The sequence below is a fragment of the Symphalangus syndactylus genome, chromosome 18, assembly GCF_028878055.3.
Source record: "Symphalangus syndactylus isolate Jambi chromosome 18, NHGRI_mSymSyn1-v2.1_pri, whole genome shotgun sequence".
NCBI lineage: Eukaryota > Metazoa > Chordata > Mammalia > Primates > Hylobatidae > Symphalangus > Symphalangus syndactylus.
Genome location: NC_072440.2, coordinates 46,680,971 through 46,699,076, shown reverse-complemented (window position 1 = coordinate 46,699,076; position 18,106 = coordinate 46,680,971). Strand labels below are relative to the sequence as shown.

The 18,106-nt window shown below is 38.9% G+C and overlaps 1 protein-coding gene across 1 annotated transcript in view; it reads left to right on the top strand.

The window, feature by feature from the left end:
* The window catches only part of ITGA2 (integrin subunit alpha 2), a 68,991-nt gene extending 56,324 nt beyond the window's left edge, over window positions 1-12,667 (top strand). The window contains exons 25-30 of the mRNA XM_063622351.1: window positions 620-730; window positions 1,704-1,808; window positions 3,449-3,562; window positions 7,076-7,165; window positions 9,998-10,114; window positions 10,572-12,667. Coding sequence (XP_063478421.1) covers window positions 620-730; window positions 1,704-1,808; window positions 3,449-3,562; window positions 7,076-7,165; window positions 9,998-10,114; window positions 10,572-10,652 — 618 coding nt within the window. The 3' untranslated portion in view covers window positions 10,653-12,667. The remainder of the gene's footprint in view (window positions 1-619; window positions 731-1,703; window positions 1,809-3,448; window positions 3,563-7,075; window positions 7,166-9,997; window positions 10,115-10,571) is intronic.
* The last annotated feature ends 5,439 nt before the right edge of the window (window positions 12,668-18,106 follow it).

Below are 18,106 nucleotides of genomic sequence, written 5' to 3'. Positions count from 1 at the left end.
TAAATAACCAGTAGGGTATAAGCCCTGGCCAATTAGAACAGAAACCCCCACCCATGAGAACAGATGCTATATCAGTGCCCTGTGCCAGCACATACCTACTGAATTTCTGATCATCTTTATTTTACAAATAAGAAAAGCATAGAGAGGTCAAGTTCCTTGCCCAAGCCACACTGCTAATCAGCAGCAGACTGGGACACAACACCCTGGCAGCCCAGCTCCACAGATGGCATTTTTAATCATTTATACCACATGTCTCTCAAAGTCACAAATTACTTACCCATTAACATTGTAGATGTTGAGTTTTTTTCCATTGAGCCATTTATGCCTACTGTTCCATTATTGGAACACTAAGCATGTGGGAGTTACTTATATCCTACCGCTCAAGGTCATTGCCAAGGTATGACCGAAATTTCAAAAAAATTGCAACCTCAGGCATAAATGCGTTTTAAGAGGTGAGACACAGAGACCTGAAGTGTGACTATAAAGTGATGGCTGACTTTCATTTGGACTCAATCTTACCACCTCGTAGTTTCCCTTCATCAACACAGGGGTTACTGGTGAATTTCCTTGCATCACATACATCCTGTTGCAGTACTGGCATGTTTTATTCTCCACACAGGTAACAACAGGAAGTGTTCCAGTAAGCATGGCAACTGTAATCATCCACATCCCTCAATATACCAAAGAAAAGAACCCACTGATGTACCTAACTGGGGTGCAAACAGAAAAGGTAAAGATTACAAAATTGCCTAAAAAATGTGCACTTTCAAGATGTAAATAACCCATGAGATTAGGGTGATCATGTCTGACATTTTACAGATGGGAAACAGACGGTAACTCCTATGCGGCCCGGGTGCCAACTGACTAGCAGTTAATTTCATATTAGAAGAAGAATATTGTTACAAGAAAACAAATGGCTGAGTCTAGGGAATTGTGGGTGGCAGAAATTATTCCAAAAACCCCATTTTGGCCTGGTGAAGATCTGACTTTGACAGGCCCTGTGAAGGCTGGGAGGTAAGAGGCTGGACCTATATGGGGAGCATAGCAGGCCTTCACAGCTGCAGTAAGGAGCTGGTCTTCAAGCAGCCAGCCTGGACTTTCCCCTGGTAATACTCAACCCTGGCTCTTCATTTTAATCCCTCTGTTTGCTCTTTTAAATAAGAGTGCCCAGACCTAACCCAGGCAATTAAATCAGAATCTCTAGGGATAAGATTCTGACACTAGGGTTTTTCTTTAACCACCCCCACTCCATCCACCCCGTGGTTCTAACACGCAGCCTGGGCTGAGAAGCACTGCTCTAGCCAAACCCCTTGACATTGGCTCATCTTCAGTCCAATAGCTGTATTATTCAACAGTTGTATTATTTCTGTAGTGTGCATAGGGGGCTACAGAAAAATCAAAATCCTAAAATGTTCCAGAGAAAATTACCCTGAATTATTCACAGTGTTTTGCTATTGTAGATTTGCCTCATCATATGTGGGCTGTAAGAACCTAGCCCACCTCATCAGTTCACATCAGGAGCATTTAAATACTTCATGTTCACCTGGAGATTATATGAAGTGTGGCCAGGTCAGTGGCGTTGAAAGAAGCCTAACAGCCCTTCCCAGGCCCCTGCAAGTGACAGCAGGATTTCCTAACATGTTGAAAGGAACATCATAAACTGTTTTGCTTCTGAAGTCTGATCGGGTGTTCTTCTTTTATAGGCTGGTGACATCAGTTGTAATGCAGATATCAATCCACTGAAAATAGGACAAACATCTTCTTCTGTATCTTTCAAAAGTGAAAATTTCAGGCACACCAAAGAATTGGTGAGGACAAGTTAACGTGTGAAAGCTCCCCTCATTCATTTATTTCACCTGTGATCAGGACGCTGCTTTTCTCCTACCAGCGGATATCATAGAACTTTCTTATTTTGCCTTTGATGCTTATGTGAGTCAAGATTTAGAAAATACTAGGTTGGTGCGAAAGTAAATACGATTTTGAATCCCGCGATTACGTTTGCACCAACCTAATATGTGGTCAAATCTAGGTTACTGGAATTAATCTTATGCAACTTCTTATAAAATATAAGTTCCAGACTTCATGACATCAGAAAAACTCATGTGAAGCTATTGTGTTTATGCATTGTGCACTTTGGAAACAAAGCAAAGAGCTGTGAAGGAACTGGGTGTGTGCTGCAGAGGAGAAGCCCCTTAAATCCCCCTTCCACATAATACTGATGTTTTTTATTTAGCTGTGAAATATGCTGCTGCACTTCTCTGTTTTTCAGTGTTTTGTTATTTCCTGTTCTCAAGCTATGCCTGCTTCTTTGGCAAAGAGACTAGTCTAGCATCTGGCATGGTGCCTGGCACATATTAAATATTCAAATAAGTAAACCTTTAGTAAGCAATAACTCCTAAACAAACCTCAGCTCTCCCCTATGAACAATATTGGAATTCTCCTGGTTTTCTTTGATTGCAATTGTTTTATTTTGTGAAGGATGGGGAAAACAGGAAACCAGAAGAATGAAATTATTTATTTTAATGTGTATTAATCTACAAGTAGGTAAATGCATGCTGTAACAGAAGTGGGCCATGCTACCTTTTGGCCTTGAACATAGGCCAATATGTCATAGATTTTCAATTAATCACTTCATTTTTTAATGCAGTTTTACATTCATGGAAGAATTGGGTGGAAAGTACAGAAATTCCCATATACCTCCTGTCCCACACAGCCTCCCCCACTATCAAAGTCCTGCACCAGAGTGGCATATTTGTCACAATTGACGAAACTACATTACTATATCATTATCAACCAAAATCCATAGTTTACATTAGCATTCACTCTTGGTGTTGTTAAAATCCATGCTGTGGAATTTGACAAATGTAAAATGACATGTATCCACCACTATAGTATCATACAGTGTATATTCACTGCCCTACACATCATCTGTGCTCTGCTTATTCATCCCGCCCACCCCACTAGCCCTTGGAACCACTGATCCTTTTTCTGTCAACTTTTTTTAAAATCTAGGGAGTCTATAATTAGGTTTAATGACTAAATTGTAGTATATTTTGTGTATGTTTAATAATTTATTTAACTAGTACATTGTTGATAAACAAGTTACAGTTTGGGGGGTTTGGTTTTTAGGTTTTTTTACTCTCAGAAATAGTAGTGCAATAAGCAGGCTTGGGGTACTTTGTTCCACACATTGCTGATTATATCCTGAGGCTATCTATACAGACAGGAAATGGATGGGGTAAAGGGTGTGCACTTGGTACATTTTGAGATATAGTCCCACAATCCCTTGAAGGAGGGCAGGAGAGTTAGAACTACTAATAGCTCATGAGATTGCCTGTTTCCCTAGGTGTGTCCCAGCACTGAGTTTTACCTAGCTTTAAAATTTTCGCATTTATTTTTAACTCCTACTAACTCACTCTCTCTTTTACCTTTGACTCCATACTATAAGAACTGCAGAACTGCTTCCTGTAATAATGTTACCTGCTGGTTGAAAGACCTTCACATGAAAGGAGAATACTTTGTTAATGTGACTACCAGAATTTGGAATGGGACTTTTGCATCAGTAAGTATCAGTTTTATTTGTTAGATTTATCAATAGCAAGGAAACGTAAGGCTGCACTGACAAGTTCTTCCCCTTTGACAAAATAAGTATTCTGGCTAATGTCTGCAATGGCCAAATAACCCAGAGCATTTTACTGTGAAAGGCAGCACACTTCCATCCCTTTCCAATGCTCATGCAATTTGGCAGTGGCTCAGAGTCATCTGGGATACTTGTGAAAGGGTCTGTTTCTCAGACTCCATGCGACCTACCACATCAATGGGAATGGTGTCAAGGTCATCTCTGCAGCCCTGGGCTAAAAGGGGCAGCCTGCTTTGTCCCCCTCTAGGAGCTCTCCCACTCTCCATCTTTCCAGTCTCCTCTGCCACACCCAAATCAGAATGTCTGTGTCTCTGTCTCACTCCTTGAGCTCTCAGTTAATTGTATGATTGATCTCAAACCACCTAGTAGATGAATCTAGCATAAGGATATGTCTTCCTATATTACAGCCAGGTCATCACCCTGCTCTCCTGTTTTACCCTTCCCCTGCTGGGAGAGCCCAGTGGGCACATGACTTTCTAAATCATCTCAATCCCCATGAAAAGTTTGAAGAAAAAGCCAAAACAATGTCCGTTTTTTTCCATATGGCAACTGTGAGTCTTCTGCTCTAGTGATATCTGCTTTCAACAGGGATGTTGGTAGCCAGAATTTCAGTCTGGCATGAAAAAATATAAGGATAGACAGGCCTCCTTAAACTAGACTGCTTGTGTGGCTAGCATTCCTTTTACTGACATGGGCTCCAATTGAGGAAGAGAAACAGAAATTAGTCTGAAACCTCCTGGGGATCTCTGTAGCTCTTACTAGTTTGTTTGTTTGTTTGTTTGTTTTTAACAAATAAATTAGTTCCCAAGGTGCTTACAACCAAATGCTACTCATTTTTTTTTTCTTTTTACCATTTCATGATCTCTCCAATAAACCCACTTCCTGCTGTAGAGTTTTGTAAAACTGGAGAACTCAGCACCCTCCAAACTCATCCCTGGAGTCAAATATAAGCAATATTCTTGGATAAAGACATAGAAGAAAACGGAATAGTAAAAGTTAGAAAAAATGCAGAATTGGGGGAATGGGGAAGTGAGGAGTTGAATATTTCTTCTGGCTTGCTTGCTTTTACTTTGTTTTCTTGTTAGCTGCATTTGCTTTCAAGCCTTCAGGACAATTCCAGGTCCTTTAAGATGTGAAGCGTGCTGTTAGTTGTGCCACCTTCCCAACTGCTGCAGTGTGGTGCTCAGTTTTGCCCCATTGGTTCTTGGCGCCTTGGATTTGAGGAACAAATGTTTTCATAGAAAATTTTGCCAACTGGAAGGAACGCTGACTGTTGCACATCAAAATGCACACATGCCAGCTCTGTAAAACACATTTGGATTTTCTTGAGTTTAAGACTACATCACTTTAACTGTGAGACTTTTTAAAGTACCTTCCCAACGATCTTCAGAAGCAGTTTATTTCTGGGAGTAAACTTCCTAGAAAGTGTAGTATTTATGCCGCTTTAATGTGGCTATGGTGGTTAAACTAAGAAAACACCCTTGAGATGTCAAGGTATGTCAAGTGACATACAAGGATTGGTGTCAAGTCCTACATCTCTTCCTCCTTCATGAAAAGTCAAATGTTTATCCTCACCTTGCTTCCAGCAACTTAAGCAGCAAAGTGGATGTTTCTCAGACCGCTTAGGAGATCCAGTCTGAAATATGGATCTCATTTCCTGTATTTGAACCCATTAATGTACTGCCTTTTGTTGCTACCCTTTCTCTGACATAGTGCAAGGCAACTTAACATTTCAAGTAATTTCATTACAAAGTGATTGATCAGGCCTCCAAACTGATGATAGAGTTGCTGCCATTTGTAAGGAGAAGCCTTGTTGAACGCTAGCAGGTACATTACTTCACTCTCCAGATGTGTGTGGCATGCCTACCTCTACTTGTTAACCCTGCAAGATATTGTATGCCTATAAGAAGGGCCTATTTTGAGAATGCTATAAGAAAAATTCTTTCATCTTTAGTCTTTGGGGATTATGAAATCGGCATTTACTTAACTGCCACTTTTTTTCTTAAACTTAAACTATTATCAATACTCTTAATGTTTCCCCCAATAATATGTTTAAGAGACTGGTGAGCATGGTTAATTACTGATCCAATCATCTATCTTGAGAAAATTAACAGTAACCAGAGACCGAGCCAGTGGAAAGGAAATAAATTGCTCAGTTTTTGGAAATACATTCTTTCTGGCTCCCAGATATTGTTTAGCAAATTACCTCATAGAGTATGTCCAATAATGTGCCCTAGTAACCAGAAAAACTGAGTCCTAGTAGCCACAGCCTGTGAAAGCAGCTCTAACATCTAAGTGCTGCATTCTGCTTCACAGTAGCATCAGACCTAATGTAGAGAAAATAGTGAAATATACACATCAATAATGTTTCTATTGAAAAAATAGACCTTTTTTATTTTTTTAGACTGAGCCTTGCTCTGTTGCCCAGGCTGGAGTGCAGTGGCTTGATCTCAGCTCACTGCAGCCTCTGCCTCCTGGGTTCAAGTAATTCTCCTTCTCCTGCCTCAGCCTCCTGAGTCGCTGGGATTACAGGTGCCCACCACCATGCCCGGCTAATTTTTAATATTTTTTAGTAGAGTCGGGCTTTCACCATATTGACCAAGCTGGTCTTGAACTCCTGACCTCAAGTAATCTACCCGCCTCAGCCTCCCAAAGTGCTGGTATTACAGATGGGAGCCACTGTGCCCAGCTGAAAACTAGGCTCTTTTTCTGTAACTAAATGGAGGAATGAATGTAAAGTTATTTCGAATTAGTAAGTTACCAGTGACATCAGCATAAAATATCCTTCCTATATACCTGCCCCAAATTAAGTATTATTTGATAGAAACACTTAGATAGGAAATCTGAAGTTATACTGATGTGATATAACAAGCCGAAAGGTTCAGGGCCATGGGTGGTCAAGTTCAAGTGCACTTTCAAACTATCATTTTACACACATGTACCCAGAAGGAAAATTCTCTTCCCTTTTAAATGTTGGTTTTCCATTCCATTGTGTGACTTATTCAGGTAAGTATACAAAGATGCCAAGTTTACAATTTTCTCTCATGTCACAAGCTTTATTTTTTAAAAAATCTGAACTATGATCTTCCCACTTAAAAATATTCATTTTTAAATCCTCACTTTTCAACCCAGTTCTCAAGTTCAGATCTCCTCAGGGAGATATTTTAACCTCCTCATGTGTGGATCCCACCCCAGAGAGCTGATTTGTGTTGGCAAGGTGCAGGCAGACATGTCTTAAAATTACCCCAGGTATTTCTGACCGGCAGTCCTGTTACACAGGACTGGTTTAAGCACACATAGATTCTAGACAGGTCTTCAGAACCATTTGCTCTTGTCACATTCCACCAGGAAATAAATACATAAACCATAAGCATGCCAGTTTCTCTGCATTTGCTGCTGCTAGGATAAAACATATTCCTTATTCTTATGTTCCAGTCAACGTTCCAGACAGTACAGCTAACGGCAGCTGCAGAAATCAACACCTATAACCCTGAGATATATGTGATCGAAGATAACACTGTTACGGTGAGCATATCATACCCTTCCCTGTGAGCCTCAGGGTCTGTGATGGAATTCCATTTCTAAAAGCCTGAAATAGTCACTCTTCTTACCTACGTGTTATGTAGAAGTATCTTACCAAAACTTTAAAGATCTGATGTTGATTATGTTGAGATTTTGGCGGGGGTGTGTGCTACTTAAAAAGTTCAGTGATACACTTGCCTTCCTCCATGCCCCCCACCCATGTCAGCAAAGCTGGCTTTCCTAGGAGTGGAGATCCAGTGAGAAGTACAACAAAAGGGGCTCTATGTTCCTTGGGACTCCATGGTGTCTCTCCTCTTGACTAAGCCAGCAGCCCCAGTTCTTCCTTTCTCCTCCTGCTTACACAAAATGGTCTGGAGCTTAGGCCACAAAACCTAATCATGCTTATTTAAATCATAAATTGCATTTTGAAAAAATTTTAAGGAAAGGTACTGAAGCATGCTTAATAAATAATGCATTTATTAGAGGGTTTTTTAAAATAGTTCTCCTTACAACTAGACACTGACACTGTGTGGCATGTCCATTCATTAGATCTTACATTCTGGAGGACTATAAATGCTCCCCTTGATTTAAAAAAAAAAAAAAAAAAAAAAAGCTTTTACAGAGAAATGTACTTTCACAGAAAACAAAGGCTCTCTGTTCTAAGAGCTGGCATGAGATAATTTTCCTGTGCACCGACTCTCTGGTTAGAATATGCCATGTTTAGATACAGCGGGATTTCCATGCCCAGCTAATCTGCTGGCAGAGCCCTGAGCATTTTCCTCCCAGTGCTTGTGTTACGAGGTGAAAGCCTTTAAGAGTCTGCCCCCAAGGCCAGCTTGGCAGTTGGCTCAGTCCACTGCTCTGGCTTGGCCAAAAAGTTATGGCCCCATGAACTATGGGCCTCCTCACTCCATGCCTGAGAGTGCAGCTCACAGCACTGGGGCCCCACTCTTGTCCAAGGGAAAATGATTCCACACAAGAGAGCACACTTCTCTGCCTCTGGTTTAGGAGCCTCAGTGAAAGCCTACACCCTCTCTTCAGAGACTGGGGCCTGGAAAATCAGAAATAGAGCCAAAGGAAACGCAGACTTCAAATTCAAAATGCTATGAACTTAGCACAGGGGAGAAGTATTATAGATTTTTTTTAAAAGCTCATTTTAGAAAAGCATAGTGTTCAGACAATATGTGAAACTCTACTGAAGACTGTTTTTAGAAAGCAGTATTAAATATATTAATTGGAAATTTAAATGAACAATTTTAATAAATCCATTAGATTCTTCTTTTATTGGTTTTCTCTGAGCAATACTAATAAATAACAGAAGCCAATTACTAGGTGCAAAAGTAATTGTGGTATTTGCCATTAAAAGTAAAGAAAGGCTGGGCATGGTGGCTCAAACCTGTAATCTCAGCACTTTGGGAGGCCGAGGCGGGCAAATCACCTGAGGTTGGGAGTTCGAGACCAGCTTGGCCAACATAGTGAAACCCTGTCTCTACTAAAAATACAAAAATTAGCTGGGTGTGGTGGTGCACGCCTGGAATCCCAGCTACTCAGGAGGCTGAGGCAGGAGAATCGCTTGAACCTGCGAGGCAGAGGTTGCAGTGAGCTGAGAAAAAAAAAGTAAAGAAAAAGTACTTTTAATGGCAAAGACTGCAATTACTTTTGCACCAGCCTAATATTACTCAGTTGTGTCTATGAAAAATTTTTTAATCTAAACAATAATTCGGATACATTTTTGAATAAGGTATCTAACCTAAATAATAACTTCACATGTTCCTAAGTGTCTGTTACATTTATTTGAATGCCTGGCCCACTTAAAAATCTGATCCACAAAATGCTATAGTCATGGGTCCATAGGGATCCGTGGTTCCCTGGGTTAGAAAGCTGTGGAAAAGATTTTGACGGCCATTAAGCAGTGAGCTACAAGAATTTATCATCGCCTTATTCATAAACTTATAAAGCCTTATATTTTAGCTCTTGAAGACACAAATGAAAGGAAATACAGTCACCAAGTTTAGCCCAGCCCATAAATTTATGACAAAAAGCAGCTCATCTGCCATTGCAATTTAATGTTAAATCAAGTAAATAAAACACATATTATCCTCTCCTTTGCTTCTAAATATAGCTCTTTAGGAATATTTTCTAGAGAGAATGCTTGAGACACTTTCCCCAATTAAATAAATTTCCCCTAATTAATTAAAAACTGAATATACAGTTTTACTGTTAAAACTCAGGGCAGCCGTTCCACTACAGCATCTCAAAGATTGCCAGGAAGCAGATACAAAGAATCCTAAGTAGCCTCAAGGACAACATTCCCACTGAAAAGGTCAACCTGACCCTTGAGATATTATTTCTACTTTTCCAACAATATCAACTTGGAATGAGGTTTAAGTGAAACTAGTATTTCAAACACCCAGTACAAAGCTGCTGTTTCATCACCATGAAGTTGGGTTAAAGAGTTTCTTCAACTCCCCTCCCCAGAGCTGTTTGCTTTCACTTGATGATGCTTTCACTTGATTTGAATGTATGCCAGAAATGGAAGTTTCTATTTCATAAGTAAAATAAGCATCTGAGATTGTCAGGCATGATGTAGCCACAAGACACTGATGTAGTTAAAGCGGAGAAACTAGCAAAGTTGTATTTTTTAGCTGGTTGGACTTTGCAGGAGGATTTTCTCTAAAATTATTCTGACAGTGTTTGAGATACGCCATCATGAGCAAGTCACGTCACCTTTCTAGAGCTGTAGACCTTCACTTACAGAATTAGAGAATTGGACTAGACCATCTCCCCCCTTTTTTGTGGTATTAAAATAACTCAACTGTGAACTTACATTTCCAGATTCCCCTGATGATAATGAAACCTGATGAGAAAGCCGAAGTACCAACAGGAGTTATAATAGGAAGTATAATTGCTGGAATCCTTTTGCTGTTAGCTCTGGTTGCAATTTTATGGAAGGTAAGAAAAGCTTCATATTTTAAAATACAGGGCTCCTGAAGGCCAGCCTTGAATTTGCTTACAAAACATCAACCTCAGGTTTTATATGGTACCTTCTCTATCACAAGGAAAAAAGAAATGCAAGTTTGTTTACAATTTCTTACTCATGTCATAAAAACCAACCAGTAAGGATTTTTTCTTCTTTTAAACCTTCCTTTCATCCAGAGCTCTGAATGTTTTGCTCAGCTTCAAATAAGTAGACGCTGAAAAATGTAGCTTTATGCAATGCAGCTGAGCTCTCTGGATATAAATTTCCTTCTAGCAGGTGATAGATATCAGGTCATCAGTCTGCACACCTCCCTTCAGAGCCTCAGGGATTCCCAGAGGTGCGTCAGAGGACGTGGGCAGCCAAGGCGGTCAGAGGCACCTTACAAAATAAGCCACAGGTGGTAACATTCTTATATCATCACCTTTACAGCTCGGCTTCTTCAAAAGAAAATATGAAAAGATGACCAAAAATCCAGATGAGATTGATGAGACCACAGAACTCAGTAGCTGAACCAGCAGACCTACCTGCAGTGGGAACTGGCAGCATCCCAGCCAGTGTTTGCTGTTTGCATGAATGGATTTCTTTTTAAATCCCATGTTTTTTTATCATGTCATAGGTAAACTAACCTGGTATTTTAAGAGAAAACTGCAGGTCAGTTTGGAATGAAGAAATTGTCGGGGGTGGGGGAGGTGCGGGGGGGGCAGGTATAATGGGGAAAATACTTATTTTATATGATGGGGAAAAAAAGTAATCTTTAAACTGGCTGGCCCAGAGTTTACATTCTAATGTGCATTGTGTCAGAAACATGAAATGCTTCCAAGCATGACAACTTTTAAAGAAAAATATGATATTCTCAGATTTTAAGGGGGAAAACTGTTCTCTTTAAAATATTTGTCTTTAAACAGCAACTACAAAAGTGGAAGTGCCTGATAGTAAGTACTTCCACTTGTGTATATTTTAATGACTATCGTGTTAACAAGAGGGGAAAACAAAACACAGGTTTTTTCCATTTATGCTGCTCATCCAAAGTTGCCACAGATGATACTTCCAAGTGATAATTTTATTTATAAACTAGGTAAAATTTGTTGTTGGTTTCTTTTAGACCACGGCTGCCCCTTCCACACCCCATCTTGCTCTAATGATCAAAACATGCTTGAATAACTGAGCTTAGAGTATACCTCCTATATGTCCATTTAAGTTAGGAGAGGGGGCGATATAGAGACTAAGGCATAAAATTTTGTTTAAAACTCAGAATATAACAGTTATGTAAAATCCCATCTGCTAGAGGCCCATCCTGTGCCAGAGGAAGGAAAAGGAGGAAATTTCCTTTCTCTTTTAGGAGGCACAACAGTTCTCTTTTAGGACTTGTTTGGCTGACTGGCAGTAACCTAGTGAATTTTTGAAAGATGAGTAATTTCTTTGGCAACCTTCCTCCTCCCTTACTGAACCACTCTCCCACCTCCCGGTGGTACCATTACTATAGAAGCCCTCTACAGCCTGACTTTCTCTCCAGCGGCCCAAAGTTATCCCCTCCTTTACCCCTCATCCAAAGTTCCCACTCCTTCAGGACAGCTGCCGTGCATTAGATATTGGGGGGAAGTCATCTGTTTAATTTACACACTTGCATGAATTACTGTATATAAACTCCTTAACTTCAGGGAGCTATTTTCATTTAGTGCTAAACAAGTAAGAAAAATAAGCTCGAGTGAATTTCTAAATGTTGGAATGTTAGGGGATGTAAACAATGTAAAGTAAAACATCTCAGGATTTCACGAGAAGTTACAGATGAGGCATTGGAAGCCACCAAATTAGCAGGTGCACCTTCTGTGGCTGTCTTGTTTCTGAAGTACTTAAACTTCCCTAAGAGTGAATTTGACCTAGGCAAGTTTGTTCAAAAGGTAGATCCTGAGATGATTTGGTCAGGTTGGGATAAGGCCCAGCAATCTGCATTTTAACAGGCACCCCAGTCACTAGGATGCAGAAGGATCACACTTTGAGAAACACCACCCATTTCTACTTTTTGCACCTTATTTTCTCTGTTCCTGAGCCCCCACATTCTCTAGGAGAAACTTAGAGGAAAAGGGCACAGACACTACATATCTAAAGCTTTGGACAAGTCCTTGACCTCTATAAACTTCAGAGGCCTCATTATAAAATGGGAAGACTGAGCTGGCGTTCAGCAGTGATGCTTTTAGTTTTAAAAGTCTGATCTGGACTTCCTATAATACAAATACACAATCCTCCAAGAATTTGACTTGGAAAAAAGTGTCAGGAAAACAGGTTATCTGCCCATATGCATATGAACAACCTTGACTACCCTGGCCTGGCCCCTGTGTTGGCAGTCCAGGGCTATCTGTACTGTTTACAGAATTACTTTGTAGTTGACAACACAAAACAAACAAACAAAAAAGGCATAAAGTGCCAGGGGTTTATAGAAAAAACAGCGTGGTATTCTCCAGTTAGGTATGCCAGAGGGCAATTCTTTTAACAGCTGTGAGAATTTGCTGTTTCATTCCAACAAAATTTTATTTAAAAAAAAAAAAAAAAGACTGGAGAAACTAGTCATTAGCTTGATAAAGAATATTTAACAGCTAGTGGTGCTGATGTGTACCTGAAGCTCCAGCTACTTGAGAGACTGAGACAGGAAGATCACTTGAGCCCAGGAGTTCAAGTCCAGCCTAAGCAACATAGCAAGACCCTGTCTCAAAAAAATGACTATTTAAAAAAACAATGTGGCCAGGCACGGGTGGCTCACACCTGTAATCCCAACACTTTGGGAGGCTGAGGCCAGTGGATCACAAGGTCAGGAGTTTGAGACTAGCCTGGCCAACATGGTGAAACCCCATCTCTACTAATAATACAAAAACTAGCTAGGCATAGTAGCAGGTGCCTGTAATCCCAGTTACTCGGGAAGCTGAGGCAGGAGAATCACTTGAACCCAGGTTTCAGTGAGCCGAGATCGCACCATTGCACTCCAGCCTGGGTGACAGGGTAAGACTCTGTCTCAAAAAAAAAAAAAAAAAAAGTTAGTACTGTATATGTAAATACTAGCTTTTCAATGTGCTATACAAAGAATTATAGCACATCCTTCCTTTTACTCTGTCTCACCTTCTTTAGGTGAGTACTTCCTTAAATAAATGCTAAACATGCATATACGGAACTTGAAAGCTTTGGTTAGCCTTGCCTTAGGTAATCAGCCTAGTTTACACTGTTTCCGGGGAGTATTTGAATTACTATAAACCATTAGCCACTTGTCTCTGCACCATTTATCACACCAGGGCAGGGTCTCTCAACCTGGGCGCTACTGTCATTTGGGGCCAGGTGATTTTTCCTTGCAGGGGCTGTCCTGTACCTTGTAGGACAGCAGCCCTGTCCTAGAAGGTATGACGTTTAGCATATGTTTAGCAGCATCCCTGGCCTCTAGCTACCCGATGCCAGAGCATCCTCCCCCTGCAGTCATGACAATCAAAAAATGTCTCCAGACATTGTCAAATGCCTCCTGGGGGGCAGTATTTCTCAAGCATTTTTAAGCAAAGGTGAGTATTCATACAAGAAATTTAGGGGGAAAAACATTGTTTAAATAAAAGCTATGTGTTCCTATTCAACAATATTTTTGCTTTAAAAGTAAGGAGAGGGCATGAAAGATGTCATATTCAAATTTCCATTTCATAAATGGTATACAGACAAGGTCTATAGAATGTGGTAAAAACTTGACTGCCACACAAGGCTTATAAAATAGTAAGATAGTAAAACAGCTTATGAAGAAACTACACAGATTTAAAATTGTGCATGACTCATTTCAGCAGCAAAATAAGAACTCCTAACTGAACAGAAATTTTTCTACCTAGCAATGTTATTTTTGTAAAATAGTTATCTGTTAAAACTGTGAAGAGTAAAGAAAACTAAAGCCAATTTATTAGTCACACAAGTGATTACAATAAAATTATAAAGGTTATAATTTTATAATGTATTTACCTGTCCCGATATATAGCTATAACCCAATATATGAAAATCTCAAAAATTAAGACATCATCATACAGAAGGCAGGATTCCTTAAACTGAGATCCCTGATCCATCCTTAATATTTCAATTTGCACACATAAAACAATTATATAAACAACTTTGTAGGACTATACCCTTTTGTGTACATTCAGGCATACCCATTTTCATCAATTTGAAAGGTTAATTTAAACCTCTAGAGGTGCATGAGAAACATGGGGGAAAAGTGTGAAATATGTGAAAATATTAACTATTTCTTTGAACTCTAAAGACTGAAACTGTAGCCATTATGTAAATAAATTTTCATATGTACCTGTTTATTTTGGCAGATTAAGTCAAAATATGAATGTATATATTGCATAACTATGTTAGAATTGTATATATTTTAAAGAAATTGTCTTGGATATTTTCCCTTATACATAATAGATAAGTCTTTTTTCAAATGTGGTGTTTGATGTTTTTGATTAAATGTGTTTTGCCTCTTTCTTTATGTTCCACAAAAACTGTAAAAATAAATGCATGTTTGTACAAAAAGTTGCAGAATTCATTTGATTTATGAGAAAAATGAAATTGTAGTCAACATAGTTAATAGTTTTTCTCATATCCAAGTATAACAAACAGAAAAGTTTCATTAATTGTAAGCCACTTTTTTCATACCGCATTATTGAATATTGTTACAATTGTTTTGAAAATAAAGCTATTTTCTTTGGGCTTTTACAAGTTATATATTTTACTATTTTTATCTTATACATTCACTTTGCTCACATCCAAGACTCAATTTAAGACGACTGAGGCTATAATTTGCCATAAGTGTCCAGTCTATGTTTCTAGCAGTGACCACAAGGTCTTTTGTAAGACTCTTAAACTGCCTTTGAAGTTTTGAGACAGTGTAAAGCATTGCTCCTCAAAGTGTGGCCCAGGGACAGATGGTGCTGCATCACCTGGAGCCTGTTAAAAACACAGCTCTCAGGGGCCACTCAAAACTATTCAAGTCAAATTGTAAGTTCCACAGCATCCCCAGGTGATTCATATTGCATTGAAGTTGAGAAGCACTGCTCTAAAGCTTACCTCTTGAAATAAAATGTGTGCTTGGAATAGAAGGGGGAAAAAAATCAGCCAAACTGCTGCAACATGCAAAAGCAGAGTCATCTGCATAGTTTAAAAGAAATCATAATAAGCAGGAAGGTTTAAATATTTTTGAGTAAATATGCTGAAATAAATATGCTGAAGTTATAAAGTAAGTACACGTTGGGCTCACAGACTGCCATCGCTGTACAGATGGCAGAGTAATGCAAAGACAGGGTGGAAAGTGTGTGTGTGCTGCCATAAATAGCGATGCACCAGCATCTCCATTCATGTCTGCGGCGCTCTCTCACATGCCTCCCTGCCCATCGCAGGTGTGCTAAGTTATCTCAGGAGGGCAGCTCACTGCAGCACAACCATCAATAAGTGTGTCTGCTATATATCTCACATTAAAATACAATCTTGGAGAGCTGAATGTGGGAATTGCAGCTACTTGGGAGGCTGAGGCAGGGAGGATCCTTTGAATCCAGGAGTTCAAGGCCAGCAACATGAGACCCCCCCTCCCAGCTCTTAAAAAATAAAATATTAGAGAAAAAGAGCACTAAGTTTTATTTCTTTGTTTTTTCACAGAGCAGGTTAGGAAATGCTGTTAAAGACCTGTATTAAAGCAATCATTTATGTCCCATAGAGTTAACTGGAAAATAATTTTATACTTACTTTTTAAAAAGTACTTCTTATTTATTCTACATCACTTGTTAAAAACTACAAATTGCGTTTTCAAAAACTCCTTCCTCATCCTATCATAATCTTTTAATATTTTTAAGGTGTCAAAGATTGGACATCATCTTACACAAAATCAGGGCCTAATTTTCATTTAGGAACCACTACAGCCTGACTTTAAAGAAAATGGCTACTAAACTGAACTTTTGGTTCTATGCAAAATTAAATCTAAGACTCAAGTTGCTAAAAGCAACTTTACTATAACTTTTACTATGGCTCTGGCTCTACCGCCCTCTGCTGGATGATCCACCTAACTACATCACACAAATCATTCTTAAGAGAGATCTTTACCGTACCAGGTGCTCAGTAACTGTGTAAGATGTCTAAATCACTTATTTCTCAAAAAAGGCTGAAAATATATTGTGACTCTATACATCATATCCAAAGGACAAAAATGTCCACAAAATAAGTCACTCATTGAATATCTGCTGTTACTTTCATTCAAAGATGATAAAAATCAATTTCATTTTACCACCTGTTCAAAAATACTTGAAACATGAATAATTTGAATTTCCTATTTCTTAAGTGAACTTACCTAGCAATCATGCAAAGTCACGGCTTTAAAGTGACCATGAAACACTGCAGGCAATCTGATTAAAGGCTAATTTTTTTTTTAGATTACTTTTCTAGTTATTTGAAGCTAAGTTACAGAGATAGAAAAGCTACATATCAGAGTGATAGTAGCCCCTTAATATCTGAACCACCAATTAACTCTGCCACTCCTAAGTAGGCAAGGGTCAGTAAAGATCCTATCTAAGTCAAGTGCAATGCACTAAAATCTTTCAAGGTCATTCAATCCCAGTTCTGGCATGCCCCGGGTTAACTCCTTAACCTCTCTATTGGAGACTTTAAAAGCTAACAGTCTCAGTTCCAAACTTAGAATAAAGCCTACTTAATGAAGGCATGATTCTTTTAAAACATAAAGAATGTTCTATGTTCTTTAAAAACATCATTACCCTCAATAAGGAACTTCTAAAGAAATATCTAAGTAGGAAAGTCTTGAAATCCACATATACCTATCAACATTGCATATGACATAATAAACCTCCATTTAACAACCTATGTCCAAAATCCTAGAAATGTCTAGTGACCCAGTAACCCCATGATAATGTGCTTTCAGATATAATGCAACAACCAACACTCACCCCTTCTCTCCAATGGGGACAGGCTGAAGCTCGATGGCAAGCAGAGTGACACTGAACTGTGAAGGTAAGGCTGAGACCAAACAGGCAACCCGAACACGGCACAGGAAGTAGGCGGAGGGTTTGTCTGCCCTTCCAGTATCCTTCTGGCCCAATCTCTCCAAACGAACTAATGAACAAGCATCAACTGATGTAACCAAGTGATTCCTAAAGTCAGTGTGGCTGTCCTGTGGGTCCCAGCCACAGATAAGATGCAGAGTGTTCCCCAAGGTATTTTAGGCTGGCAGAAAAAGATCACTGGGTGGGTGCCTGGCACAAAACAGGCATTCAATAAATATTTGTTGAATACATGGGTTCCTTAGGTAAAAGATGTTTTCACTACATATAACAAATAGGATTACTAGGTTTCTTATTTGTCCCAGACATAAGAAAAAAATCCTTCAATCTAAGTGTCTGAAAGTATGGCTTTTGTTCTTAATATGCATAATGCAAATTTTGTGATGATGCCAACTGCCCAAATTTTGCCGGTATTTTATTATTTTATGAGCTATGTGTTTACTTGAAATTTGCTGACAGTAGATCGTAAATATTCTCACCACACAAAAGAGGGGACTATGTGAGCTGAGGAATATGTTAATTAGTTGGATTATGGTAATCACCTCACAATGTATATGTGTATCAAAAATCACATTGTATACTTTAAATATATACAATTTTTGTCAAGTATACCTAAATAAAGCTGGAAAAAAAATTTTTAAGAACTATATGGGACTTATATATACAAGTCTATCAAAATACTATAAAGCTTAACCAATTAAAAATTGGGGCATTGTTTACCTAAACATTTCAACACAAACCACCTTGTTGCTAGTTAGCTTTATGACAATTTTGTGCTGATTTGTATATTGATACAAAATTAACAACTAATAAAAAAAAGTTTCCTGGTAAGATTATAGATTCTGAAATCCCAGAAATTTCCATAATGAGAACTATTTTCGGCAATTTAAAGAAAAAATACTC